General features: G+C 34.3%; 1 protein-coding gene across 2 annotated transcripts in view; it reads right to left on the reverse strand.

Moving 5' to 3' along the window:
- Nucleotides 1–2034: 2034 nt before the first annotated feature.
- The window catches only part of LOC119085625 (protein lap4), a 94505-nt gene continuing 81011 nt past the window's right edge, over nt 2035–15528 (reverse strand). Inside the window, exons 25-26 of one of the 2 annotated variants that reach the window (XM_037196056.1) lie at nt 4915–5014; nt 2035–2889 (exon numbers count right to left, since the gene is read on the reverse strand). In XM_037196056.1, coding sequence (XP_037051951.1) covers nt 2726–2889; nt 4915–5014 — 264 coding nt within the window. In that variant the 3' untranslated portion in view covers nt 2035–2725. The remainder of the gene's footprint in view (nt 2890–4914; nt 5015–15528) is intronic. The other variant, XM_037196060.1, reaches the window with a different exon arrangement.

Below are 15528 nucleotides of genomic sequence, written 5' to 3' on the forward strand. Positions count from 1 at the left end.
TAATGGGAACCCGTAGGCTACGTACCACACCTTATCACCCTCAGGCAAATGGCATGATTGAACGTTGGCATCGAACTTTTAAAAATGCCATCAAAGCGCATGCCAACAACCGTTGGACAGAAACTCTTCCGTTAATTCTCCTCGGTTTAAGATCCATAATCTCAGACAACCTCAATGCTTCACCAGCAGAAATGGTGTACGGTACAAACCTACGTTTACCTTATCATTTCTTCAATGAATCTAAACCTAAGCGTAACCAAACCAATCCATCATCCTTCGTTGAACGATTAAAAGAAAACATGAACAAACTACTGCCAATCCCTGCATCTAACCATCACAAACAACAAATTTTCATTCATAAAGGATTAAATTCCTGTACACATGCTTTCGTGCGAACAGATGCCGTAAAAAAATCGCTTCAAAACCCATACGAAGGCCCGTTTGAAATCATTTCTAAACATAAAAAATACTTCACACTGAAAATAAAAGGAAAATTCAAGCAAATCTCAATCGACCGTTTGAAACCAATGTTTACAACCGTAAACGCTGGCAACACCGACGCTGCAATCAGCAAAACGAAAAAACAACTTCGTTTCGCTGAGCAAAAAAATCATTAAACTCATCCGACATGCTTCGTTCTCCATTTTGTTGAAACACCAAAATTCCCGGAATTTTTGCCTATTTAAGGAGAACTAAATGTCAACATCTTTCTTTCTAATCAACGAGTTCAAGCGTAAGCAAGCTCAACAAGAGTTTTTACATTTTCAATCAACCATTTTCTTATAAAAACAAAATGGCACCAAGATCTACGTTTCCAGTACAACCACCGGCATGGTTAGTTGAACTACTGCAGCAAGTGAACCGGATGCTTTCCGACTTAAACCAACAAGACGCAGCAATCCGGGAGCTACGCTCAATTTCACTGGAAACCCAGCATTTACTACGTTCACGATTGAATTCAACGGTAAACTGTTCGGCCGAATCGACAAACAATGTTTCGATCAGGCGTACGCAACACGCCGCATCAATGCCTACCGCACCAATTGCAACTCGACCGGCCAATACCATGCCAACGGCAACATTCACAACCTGTCCGGATAGAATTAATCAACCGCGTGCGCAAAATGGATTTAAAATCAATCGTATGTACAAATTGGCGTTAAACCAGGCTGTTCGAAAGGCAGCAGTCCCGTTACCCAGACCAACATCATCAACCATCAATCGAATCTGTTGGTATCACCGCCAATTTGGCGTGACTTCGGCTAATTGCATCGCACCGTGTTCATTCTCTCCGCCACCGATTCTACAATCCACATCGTCTAATCACACGGTCAACATCAACGGCTCGGCAAACCCGGCAGCACGACGACAAAGAATTCCCGTTAGCCAATCTTCAAACAACCAACCGCTTGCAACAAACAGCTTGGCGGTAAACCAAACAACTTCGGTTCCGGAATTGCTCAATCAACAAAACATCACACCGCAACGGGACATTGCTTCCAACCCTAAATCAATGGTCGAAGACTGGTCAGCAGAAGACGAACTGGACGTTCAATATCCGCAACTGTCAGATTCATCATCATCTTCTGGTTCGGACTCCGAAGACGAAAATCCAAACTGTAACACTTCATCAAAGGGGGAGTAATGTGGTGCCCTCGGTCGCATAAAACCTACAACACAACCATCGAACGCACTCATCCAATCATCAAATTAATTCCAATCACCAGCTGCGCCAGATGATTAACTGAATTGTCATTACGTTGTCAAACTCAATTCTGTTTTTGTTGTTAAAACAACTAAATTACGTTTTCTAGTTCAGACCAAACCGTGTATAAAATAGCTGGAATTAGTAAATAAATTATTCATTCTCCATTTGGATTCAATCCTAACCACAAGTCTTTCACTTGTAAAGTAGCAGGATCCCATAAAATGTTAAATCAAATTCATAAAAAATTAATCGGGTACACCGCAGATCTAACTTATTAACGAAATTATATTTTATTTCGATACTTTGTGGTTGAAAGTGCTGCGAGCTAAAATACGTAAATACGTAAATTAATGACAATTTATTTGCAATCTAGTTGCTTTACTGTAGCGGGGCAAAAATGATAAAATAAATGAGCGCGAAGAAATGGCATAAAAGTCTCGTGGAATTCATTTTTTCATCCATCAACTGAAACGCAACAACATAATCTAAAATATCTCAACTATCTGTTTCTCTAATTCAATTCTTATTTTTTTGGCACTTTTGTGCATAATTCGTTTATTAAACAGTCAAGTCGACGGAATTCTCTGCTTTAATGGACTAATAAATATATTTCTCTGCTTGACATAATGTGTAGAGAAGTTACATACTTGCAAGAATAAATTGAAAAGGAATATCTACAGCGAAAATATTAAATGCACATTGAATTTTCTACAAATTTGCATTCAATTCAACAGTAGAGGTAGAGGTATTTCGCTTTCAACATTGACTTCGTGTTTTCGAGTTGGATAGATTTTCGTTTTTTTTTTCTACTTTTCATAAATTTTTGATATTTTCTTTTAGTTAAAAAGGTTATCGAAACTTTCATGACCTATTATTTCAAATGGCGCACCTACTATATATATAGGAATTGTTCATTCAAATTATAATCAACACCAATTGTTAAGTGGGAAAGTTTTGACTTTTCGCGCTCACTCAAGCAATGTTAAAAGAAAAGTTTTTTTTTTATCCATCGAATATTTACCTGACTTCCTGCAAATCACCATCGCCATTCTCTTCATCATCTTCGTAGCCATCCGCAAGTGTTTTATGTTTTTTATCACGTTGCAATGTAGCCATCTTCTTTTCGTCCTCTTGTTTCAGTTTCTCAACCTCATCTTTGGATAAAAATGAGAAAACTTTTTCTGCAAACAATGTAATGAAAATAATAATTTGTGTTTATTATGATTATTAGTTATTCTGTGGGGGTGCTTATTCCCGACGAGCGTAGATATTTTGTTGGAGTGTCTTACAGCGAAACAATGTACGAATCGAGATAACCGATTAATTTCATATAAAACAACTGAAAATATTTGATAAACTTTTGATTTATTTCGTTGAAAAAGAAACACAAGATAATGAAGAAGCGTTTTTCTTGATAAACTTGTTTTCCGGAATGGAAAATCTTTGTTTGTCTGGCAAAATTACCTTTTGGCACAGGGTGGCAGGGGTAATGGCACAAAATCATATTTTGATGGAAATCAATTGAATTTGTTACACGTTCAACGTTCTTATAACTTATACTATGAATTCGATAAAGATAACGAGGGTAATTCGATTTTATGAGCATTTCCCATAGCGAATTTGTACGTGAAAGAACTTGAAGGTTGTCACGCCATATATAATATGATAACAGAGTGTTACGCTAAGTATGTGAAAGCATAGCTTCAGTTGAAACACACTGAACTGAGAAGATCACAAAGAAAAACTTACAATGTGTAAAGAAAAAGACGTTGTGGATATGACTAATATTCTCAGTTGAATAAACGAAATGGTATTGTATTCATCTAGGCATATGGTTCGTATAAAATGTTTCACAAAAATGACAATCTTACCAGCGATTTAAAGTAGACAGAGGACGATAGAAACAATTTGACAATGTTAGTCCCATTTGAATTAAATGAGCCACAATGCGGATCGTATACAACAAAGTCCTACTATTGATCCTATATACACATATTAAACCAACCACTAAATAGAATACATCTTCTGCCATTAAATATATCCCTTTGTTTTCTATTAAAACTGGCTTTCTATCCTTCTAAGATATACACACAGTAAAACATTATTCAAGTCTGAGCTTTAACGTGATTACTTAAGCTCATTTGACGATAGCAGAACGGCACTGGGACACTGTTCACGTACACACACGTATGACAATGTTGCATTAGCGAACGGAGATTAAAATGTACGATTCTCTGACTGAAATCATCGTCATTGTTATGCACACGATGCACCCTGTTCCCGATGAAATCAAAACTTTAATTCGATTTCTCACGACACAACCGCATAGTATATAAAGCATCGTCAAATATTGTACAAACACCTATACGTGTATGTGACAAAGTTTACTTGGATTTCCAAAACGAAAACAAAATAAACAACTTGATGACTGGAGCGGGAGGAATATTATGTATTTACAGGTCCGTAGCCGGTAAGTGTGTCTTGAGTACTGTAAGTGGGCTAGTAATTTCACTTGTAAACCAAATCAGAGACACTTCACTGCGACCAACGCACTACTAGCAATATGATTGACTTGACATGAGGAACTGAGACCATTCAGTGTATGAATTATAGACGATGAAGGCAATGATAATCGTAGGCGACTCACGGGTCACTTTAATGGCGTTAAGCGAAAGTTCCGGCAAGGATCATGCATTCAATTCTTTTTATTTTGGCATATGTCGAGTATAGGTATTGCTAGGAGTGTGTAGGTACGAACCTTACTACGAGTTCATTGATATATTTGACTGGTAACAAGTCTCATACCAAAATTTTCAGAATATTTAGTAAAACCTTTCCGAAATTATTAGTCATCTGTTGCCGACGAAGATGGCAAAAAAAGCGATAAGTTATGAATAGCTTCCTCTTACAAAGCAAAATATAAGTTTAAATAATTGAAGATTTTCCAACACACACTAGACGATACTTTTTAATGAAAAAAAAGCAGATCCAAGTATTATATCGCGATACGTTTAGCGTTTCTGAAAGGTTAAACGTGAAAGTCAGAAAATCAGTGAATTCTTTTCGGAAATAGATTAAATACATGGCTGATGCGGTCTTAATAAAAAACGTTCCGTTGAATTGTTGTAAGAGAGCTCCAACAAAAATCTGGGCCTGGCACTTTTATCTACCGCTTGTATCTTTGTTATTCAAAAAGTTATAATTACCTGATTTTGGTGATGGTTTCTGTTGATCTTCCATAGCATTTTCGAAAAATCGTTTTCGATCCGAAACTGATTTTGGTATCTTTGCCGATGCAGGTGGAGACTATAATTATAACAAACATGAAATTATGAGCTTTCGATGGGAAGAGATTACGATTACGATTATGTAACATTAGAGATGTAAAATTCAGGTATTCAGTTATTCAATGACATGGTAAAGAAAATTATTAAATTGATTGTTTGAATGGCTCCCGGAAATCAGAATTCTATTAACTTTGTTCGCATACACTATACACATGTACCAGACATTCGTGAAAATGTTGAAATATTAACGAATTATATTATCAAAGTGATTACATGTCATATGCACATTATTTCCTCCAACCCACACACACACACACCATTCAATAGACATATTTCGCTTTCAATTTCTAAATCTCATATGAAAATTAATGTGTCAAAGTCGGGATAAATTCGTACACGAAAACTATTTCAGTAAAATGCGAAATAAGTTTTATGCCGTAGCTTATTTCATCCACGAAATCGATTAAGAAATAATAATTTTCTTCCAAGTTTTTGAAAGGGAAGACCTTCTATAAATTAGATGGTAATCATGAAATATTCAAGATGTAAAATATAATACCGGATGGGGGAAACCATAATTGACTATTTCGTAGAAAATGTGAGACAGTTAGGATATGTATACGTGTGAACTATAAATTAGGAGAATTTTGTGTCTACTATTTGGGCACATTGAACGGTAACCACAGGTCATGAAAAAGCGTAATTGAATGAAATGAAATGAATTTGATATGAATGATTGCAACTGATATCATGATTAAATTGCGGTATTTGTCGTGCATTTGTTTTCGGAGGAAACAGCTGTCGTTCAGCTGATAACGCAAGAGGGAACTTAGGAATGAGTTTCATAATGAAATAAAGAGGAGGAGAAAGATTTACCATATGGGTTACGTAACGATGACCATGAAACGGTTTAACATTTCACATTGATTTAGCAGTAATGTTAATCATTTTTCTACCACTTCATCACCAACATGCAAAAAAAATCTTGTCATGCTCTTGAGCTGCGTTTCTTCTGTTGGTTTACAACCTTTTCTTCCCCGTTTTTTTTTATTATTTTACTTTTTGTGTAAATATTACTCACTCACGTAACACAAAAGATGACAGCCGAGTCCGTGTGACAAAGAGAAAATTCAAAAAATCGGGGATTAGGTTGAAAAGATAAAAATTGACGTGACAAATGGGAACCATAGAGTTTTACTCGAGAGATGAAATGGTGGTGCTGAGGCTAGTCCAAGAATTCAATGGACACCCATGAATGTTTTAAAATTGCAGAGCCACTATAACATCTATCGAAAATTTTCCAACTCTAAAGCTGATAAAATATAGTCTTATGACAAAGAAAATTTATGTTCCATTCCATCGAAAGCAAGGCAAGACGTTCAAGAATGCGATAGTTATTTTTTTTAAATATATCAACGAAAAATCCACTAGCGTCTGAGTGTCTGTTCACTGAATATAAAGTTGAAATTTTGGTTTTTCGGTTTCGTTTTTGCATTACCAAACGACACGATAAACTAATTACTCTAATTAAATTGCAATTGTTTTGTAACAAGAATCACTAGCTTTTACCACAACAATTTAATTTACTATAAGAGAGAATAAGCTCAAAGCGACGGAAAATTGTTGTCAAGTGTTTCTGTAAAGGATTGCTGATGTTTATAAAAAAACATAGCGGAAAATTGCGACGAGAAAGTCAATTAAATTTCGCTTTGCAAGGAAATGAGAAAAGGATTGACTATGGTGGTGGTCGGACAGACACCACTGCAGAATAATGGTTTTGTCTGGCAGCGGGTGTGGAATAACTTTTAAATCTGACGGTATTGCCTATGAAATCCAAAGCAAACAAAAAAAAAATGTCCAATGTGACTATCAGTCTACGAATCTATTAAACTGGTAATCGACAACTTGAATGAATTTCTAATTGCTTGACATACACAGAGAGATAACCCAAATCCGTCGATCCGATTCAATTTCACCGATGTGCCCGATAACATGTCCTTTAAATGTTGTTTGTTAAGCTGTTAAATTATTTGTACAACTTGTTATTCAAAGCAACGGATATGCCGAAATAATAAGCCTGTGGCTTTCAACGAGTTAATCGCGAGAATCAGATAATGCGATTTGCATAATAAAATTATAGCATCAGGGAGGAGAACATTAAATAGACAAAGCCCATAGTCAAACAAATTGGGACAACAAGTGAAAATGTATGTCTGAATTTTATCTATTGCAGTGTAGTGAACCGCTGTATTTAATTTGTGTGTTCTTTTTTCGTAATTAAATTGAGGCTGCTCTTTATTTTTGATTTTTTTCAATTAACTGAAGATTATGCAACGTTACAGCAAGTAACGATTTTCAAGTTAGAAAGCGACAAGTATTGACAATTTTCCAATAATTTATTTATTTATGTCATGGCTGAAGTGATTGAAGTAGTCTATTAGTTGTAAGCAATATACAATGGCAAGCCGAGCATTTGTATTTTATGTAAATGAAGTGACATGCAATCACTGCTAATACGACAGTTACATTTTGAAATTGTTGGTCCCGAACATTATGAAAAATAGGATCGTCTGTTGAAGGCTAGACAGTTGGACAGTACATTATCGAATATCTTTAGATCAGTTAGCCAGCCAAATTTATATTCATATTTGCTTCAGCTGTTTTGCTAGCTGGTCCAGTCATACAAACGAATTGCTGAGACGTGCTTAATAAGTGATTTTTCAATGCGGGTTTAGCAGTCTAAAATGTGTCATTTGTTCACATGTAAAAACTTGGAATGTGTACAAATGACCCATTGAGACTCCAGAATTCGATTGGACAGTTTTGGAAAAATGGTTTTCTGGTTCTTCTTTGCATTCAAGACGACATCTGAGGTGATAGAAGTAGTTTCAACACAGTTTTAAGTCTTGTTTCCACTCAACAAAACGTACTCCGTGAGAGAGCTGTCAAGTATACAAAGCAGAAATTGAAAGAATTCAATTTTGTCTCTCTCTCTCTTTCACTTTTTCGGTAAGTGGAAATCAAGTATTATACTCCCAATCAAAGAAAATCACTCATATATGTATGAAAAAGTCACACGCTCGCAATACATACACACGAAATAGTAAGACAACCGTATAAGTGCGTATAAGTAATGTGTTCGTATGGGTGCAGAGGAAAAGCAAAATTTCGATAAAAATTCGTTTGACTTTCGATTTATTCAAGCTTTAGATGGAAATTTAACCGACATATGTCTGATGTTCTGACTTCGTGTTGGGGTCATTCACAAATATCGCTCGTTAAAAACGACGAATTGCAGAACTCATCTTATGCAAACATGTATGGAGACAATATCGAAAATGTCTGAAGCGTTGAAGCGTTGACGATTTTCGTGACCCTTTCCCCCATAAATGCATGCGTGAATAGTGAACGGCTCCGTATCACAAAAATAATTTTTAAATTTAAATGGAACAATGTACATGACTGTTCCCATTAATTATCTTATTTTTAAAACTTTTGTGCTGTTTCGAAATTATAATAAAAAACACTTTGACGACTTTTTCCAATTGTTGTTGTTGTTGTTGCTGAGAAGGGTATGTGGCTTAATTAAAAATAAACGTCGACTGATATTTAAATTATCCACAGAAGAAGAAAAAATCATGACACACGTCCGGAAGGCTTTTCAAGTCATTTATCAATTCAAAAAGCCAAATATGAACGAGGTCGAATAAGAACATCATTTCAGACAGGATAATGAATAACGAAATTTGAAGTTATAAAAAAAAATTAAAGAATTAAATAAAACAAGCAAACGCCATTACCCACTTGATACTGTAAGCCCTTCACTGCCTGATGTATTTAATTAAAATGTGTGCCAAGTAAAGCATGTATGTTGTAACCATTCGAAAAGAAGTAAACGGTATGCCTGAGATATACGCCTTGAAAAAGGCACAATATATTCCATATACATATACAAATAGCACCACTAATAGTATGGGATGGAAAAGATAAGTGCTTACACACATTCCAAGCCCACATTGTACGTATATATACTTAGCAGTTATCATTAATGTCATTTTTGAATTTATGGTAGAAATGATATTACATACCACCTAATACGTTTAAAAATATAGGTTATCGTAGTATGTGATTAATTTGAGGTAAATTTCATGGTGACTTAATGGGATTTAATACTACGATACGACATCCATATTAAATCCATATACGTATACAGAGTGATACAGAGTGTACGAAACGGATATTGAATATAAATTGGTTTATAAAACTTCTCAATAAGCAAGAAACTGGCGCTTCCTAAATCGGATGTCTATGCACTTATCGCTTATTCGATGCTCAAAGGCCATCAATCAGATAGATAAACGTATTGAACACATCTGGGAGTAGCTACACTATATTTATATCCTCGAATGTTAGCATATATACGAAAGTTTGACCACAATATTTTTTGAACTGTTAGTTATGGAGAAATATGAACGTTCGTCTGATGAAAATCAAATTTTAGTAAAGTAAAGTGAGTTGAAGTTTCCATTTCTAGTTGAAAATTAGAAACGTCAATCGATTGTAATTTATCTTGTGCACTTTTTGTTAATTAGCCTGACACCTGTCAAAAACTGTCATAGATGAAAAGTGGATCTAGTGGAACTGGGTGGGTAAAATAACATCAGGTTGAATCTATCAGGTACCTTTATCCGCCTGATTACGAGCTCCCACAATAGTTTACATTCAGTTCAGCGTTCATTGATTCATTGATAACGGCCTGACGCAAGGTCAAAACATTTGGTTTAACAGGATTAGGTACCGTAAATACAGTTAATCATTTGGTATTGACAACGACGCAGAAAAATGAGCGAAGCGTTATGATTAGCGTTCCTTCATATGGTACAAATGATGTTGCAACTTATGGAACTAAAGATTTTTATCAGAAAATACTTTCAAGGGAAGAAGTAGTAGATTCTACTGACAAATTCCCACGGAAATGATTGTGAGTATGGCTTTATGAGTACAATAACTTACGTAAATGTTAGAACATTGCAACTTTGTCAGATTATACACGAACTTCCCACTCGTCAAAACAAGAATGACCAAACAAGAACCTAAAAATCTCTGCCCCTCAACATTGAATCAATTCATGCATTTTAATCGTTTATTTTGTTATTCAAATTACCTCTGCGTAAGCAATAAATTTTAATTAAAAGTTACTCAGCCAACTTGCGATAGAAACGAGCCTTTCTCAATATATTATTGGAGTACCAATCTATGAAAAACGATCGATTCTATTGAAAACAGTCATATGTCGCTATCATCATTGCCGTAGAATTTGACGAATTCGAGTTTAATCGTAACTATTCGCTTTGAAATTGGCACAGAGAGACATCTCTAAAAATAATTAGTTTGCATCGAATCGCAAATTGACAATCGATGCGAAAACTATAACCACAACATGCATTGATTGAATTTTACTTTTGAATTCCACAAGTCAATCGAAACAATAATTTCAGCTTGTTTGTGACAAACCTTATCTAAATGGAGAGAAAGCTGCTATCAAAAGGATTTAGACTCTCTAACTCAACTCACTAACTCTTTTTGATCAAATTGTTCCACTGAAGGTCGGAAAACTGTTGTCACATACTCAGCGTGTTTTTTGTGTCAGTATTACAAAATTTCACATAATGGATCTGTGCCAAATAAATTACCACAATCGCCCCTCAAATTAGGTAAACGTTTTTTTTTTGTGGTGTTCAAATAACATCACAGTTCGAACAAAAAAATGTGTCACTTTGAATGAAACGTCTAAATTATCCTTTCGCCACGCGAATACAAATTACCTGGAAACGAGAGACTCTGTCGGCTTGCAATTTCTCTTTTAGCATTCATTCAAATTAAAAAAGAACGACAGAAAAAAAGAGAAATCTACAAAAGGAAAATAATAATTGAGACGAACACAAAAACATAAAACATAATAAGACAACACAAAGAGAAAAGTGCTTCTTATATTTATGGATTCTGTTTTATTTCGAAATAAAAGTTGCTGGCTGGAACTTACTTAAAAACGATGTATAAAATACAAAGAACTTGTAGAACATAACTTGGTGTGCAACATATTCTGCGCTATTTTATGATTTGCATTTTTGCACAATAAATAAATTTTAAAATAAAATGTAAAGTTTTATATTAACATTATTATGTGTCTTAGTATACATGTTCTATATTTATATAGTTGGGGATACAAAAAAAAAATTAATCCGCACCTTATAATATACGTAGAAGTTAAAATTATGCACCTACCAACGTAACATTGTTGAAATTATAAAATACAAAATTTTAATTAAAAGTTGTAGCCAAGTGATGATGTGGTGTTATGATAAACTTTCTGTGGTTTTTTTTAAACAGAAAAATAATGGAAACCGTTCTTTTTATTTCTTTACATTGAAAACTAATTATTGTGCACGTAATCACGATATATTTAAATTAGCAGTTGAAGAATAATCAATGGGTCGGCTTGGTGGTAATTTATGTATACAAAAATAAAATCTCATGTACTCGGTAATGTTGGTCTACATATAGAATGTAGACAGAAACAAACATGGGATCGTACTCGTCCACGGTATTTTTTTTTTTTTCTTCATTCGTTTTGCACTAGGTATTAAGCACCACTAAGGAGTATTACAAAGTAGGGTGGAAGAGTCTTTATCATTCAAGAAAAATGGGTCAAATTTTTGTGTGCAATTGCTTTGAATGTTAGAATTATAGCGACAAATGTAGAAGGGACACTTCACTCGACTAATGTTAGTACAATGAACTACCCATTCCCCATATAAAAATACTTATGATGATGCATTCAAAGATATAGCTGCATAGAGTGGTTGGAAATGCATGTTCCGGGAACGAGTTGGCAGGTGCTGTTCAATGCACCGATAAACAAGGGATGATAAAACTTGAACCAAAACGTACAATTTCAATAAAAATGGTAGAATAATATTTTTTTGTGCTAACTGGAAAGTAATTCGATGTTCATCATACCAAACATTTTTCTCCATCAAGAAAACTTTCGAATGAAAGGAATCGGCATGAATGCTCACTAAAAAAATTTGTTTAACTCAAAGAAGTTTTCACTCAAAGATTTCCATACTTGTGCCGAACTTACGGCAGATCTGCTTTATAATGTATGCACAAATGTTTATGTGGTGTATGGTATACTATGGACGTTAGGTGTTTTGCATTCATACAAAAAGTTAGCTCGCTTCAATTCATATAGTGAACAGGACCTTCTTTCGGGAATCGAAACTTAAACAAGCGAACCATAAACGAGCTGATGACATTTCGAAACAAGTCAATTTTTGTACGGAAAAACTGTCTCAAGCATTCACTTAATCCGTTTTAAGCTTGCTTTACGTTTCGACAATATTGGAAAAGGCTAATATCACTTTATCCAATTCTCAATCGGAAATCGAGCACATTGCACCATTGTACTTAAATGTAATTCTGCTGTGTTAAGCAATTGTGTATAAACAATACCTTGGTTCATTGATTCTTTCTTCTATGTCGTTCGACACAAATAGAATGGAATATCCGTATTGAAAAAAACGACTCGAATAAAAATGAATAAACAAAAATTCACGAAAGAATTCAACCCCTTCATAATATGGTTTTAATGAAATTTTATGTTCATTTCGAAAACTAATTAAATCTTTCATTGTTTAAATAAGATAAATGAGGTTTTTCGCTTTTTTTTCCTTTCTCATAATTTTTTTCCTACTTTTTGTGCTGAAATGAAACGAAGAAATTGACAGGGTTTTTTTTCGGCTGAACTTGATAAATGTTTGGACGTGCAGATCTGGTTTGTTCTATTAGTACATAATGTGTTTGGCCCCGTTTTACATTTGCTTAACATTAGGGACTTGACTTGACTTGACGTAATACAATGGAGGTGTTAATTCGAAGAAACCTTTGAGTTCAAGCGAAATTCAGTTTTTATTGATTTGGGTAAGACCACATCCATAGTTTACATTAATTAGGGTCATTCACTTAAGATGTACGAAGCTGATTAAATTGACAGACTTTTGTCTGGTGTTCTTGTTTCTTGTGAGGATTGAATCATAGAAAATTGTTTATGATTGTCGAACGCTCCACCGAAATTATTTTCAGATGTTGAAGATAAAAGATCAAATCATAAGTTAGATTTTGATTGACACCTTACATCTCATTCTCTAATAGTTAACTCAATCTAGAGATCTTGTTGACAAAAGACGATAAAAGTAAGCGTATTTGGTAATACCTTGTAAGATTTTGTTCAAAAACTTGGAAATATTTCCAACAAAGAGGATATCAGGTTTAATGATTACGCAGCAATACGATTGCCGTTCGTGGAAGGTCTGAATAAGCTTCTGATTTAGAATTGTGTAAGAAACCGAACATGGGAATTGTATTTTTTGGCATGGGTCAGCTTTTTGCGTCACGCTTGTATGTAAATGTTACAAAAAAAATAGGAAGGGGGGCTTAACCTTTCAAAAGCGGGTAATCGTCTGTTATCGACAGTAACGACAAAAATAAGCGATGACCTCCGGTTAAAGTGGTCTTATACAGTAAAATATAAGTTGGAACAAACGAAGTAAAAGATTTTGTATTTTTGTACTATCAACAAAAGAAGCAACAGAATTGTTATATGACGATGCGTCTGCAGTTTCCAAACGATTATTGATTGTTTTATAATTTTGCACACAGGTAAAATAACGAGGCGTCGTTCTAACTTCAAATTCTTCTTCAAAATTTACCTTTGTACTGTTGCAAAGAGTTCCAGAGTTTCATATAATCGAGAAATTGGAGGTGTATGCCTAACGATAATAATTAATAAATGTAGGTACTTGAAACGTAGGCCTTCCCAATTCCCATTAATTTCACCGAATTTCTGTAAGAATATAACGACACGTTTTCGTCCAGTCACACTTCAAGTTCATCGACATTCCAGCAATTTACATTATTTAGCCATTTACATCGTTAAATGAATGTCAGCAATCAAAAAAGGAGACCAACCCTTATGCGCTAATTATTAAATTGAAACACTTAATTTCATGTTGCAATGCATAACTCTTGAACTTCCAAACGAAACGAAGGAGATTTATTTTCGCTGTTCATTTTTTTTTCTTCGTAATAAAAACAAAAAAGAAAAGTAACGAAAAAAAAAGAAGTAAGAGAATCCCAACGGACGCTAACAACTTCAATATCAAATACACATCATAATAAGAATAACAATCTATTTAGTATTCAAATTTAACTTGGGCGTAAGTACCTAAATAATAACAGCGATGTAAGCCAGCAATAAAGAATATTTAGTCATGCGACAACGAATATTCACGACAAAAGACTCTCTCTCCAGCAATGGCTATACACAGTGTTAGAGAGGTATATATACATACTAACGGTTCGTATTATATGTATCCACTTCTTATTCCAAAAGAAATAAACATTTTTTTTATTTTGGTGAATTTGCGATTAAGTGTCTACAAAATGTTGAATTAAACATTATATATAGAGAGAGAGAGAGGCTTTAAACCCCTATACTAATGTATATGTGGCATGGGGCACGGGGATAGATTTTACGGAAAAACGAAATAAAGTTAAAATTTTCCTCTTTTATATTAGCCATTTGTGCAAATTGTTACATAAAGGAGGATTTCCGGAAAGCACATGGAACGAATGTTTTGTGCAAATTTCGTAATCGCAAATAAAAAAATATACCACCCAGTTTTAAATGTACAACAAGCGTCGTACACACAATTGAAATTGATTTGTAAAGCGAATACATCGTCTTAATGTACAATGTGTTATTATATTTGGATATAAATTTGGTATGGCCGCATAAAAGACGATAAATTTTCATGTTTTTTTTTTTTGATAATACAAGCTACCGATACAATTGACAGAATCCAGAGTAATAATGGAATCAAGTAATAAGCAGATGTTATAAATAATAATGAAATATTTATCGAAAAATTGATATATTTTTTTGGCCGGGGTTCTTATTTTCTCTTTAATGGGACTCCAATTCCCATTTTCAATTTGCAATCATTAAGTAATATTAGAGAGAAAAGCTGGGTCGAAATTTGACTGGTGAACGAAATAAATTAACCCTCTGACCGATGTGATAAAATTGATTGAGTTCCACCGTGAATAATTATCACAGAAAAATCGCTGGAAGCGTTTTGTGACGAACGTAACAAAAAAAACCGTAAAATATAAAACATTCAAGTGTATTCGAAACGAAACATTTTTTTCCCCACCGTCCCCATTCTTACATTAAACCCGTACCAAAATCAAATTGAGCATGTGATACCGAAATTGATTGATATAGAAATGGAAACAATTTTCAAGGTAATCCGCACTGCTTAGTATAATTGCTTAGACTTAATGACTTTGTTATTTAGCGATTTTGTACGCAAATTTCGCAGCGATAGGGCAAATGGATTTTTAAATATTTTTTTTAAAACTCAAATATACGTCCCCGAAATCAATAGATTCTGCATGATTTACCGACCT

Source organism: Bradysia coprophila, chromosome X, assembly GCF_014529535.1.
Source record: "Bradysia coprophila strain Holo2 chromosome X, BU_Bcop_v1, whole genome shotgun sequence".
NCBI lineage: Eukaryota > Metazoa > Arthropoda > Insecta > Diptera > Sciaridae > Bradysia > Bradysia coprophila.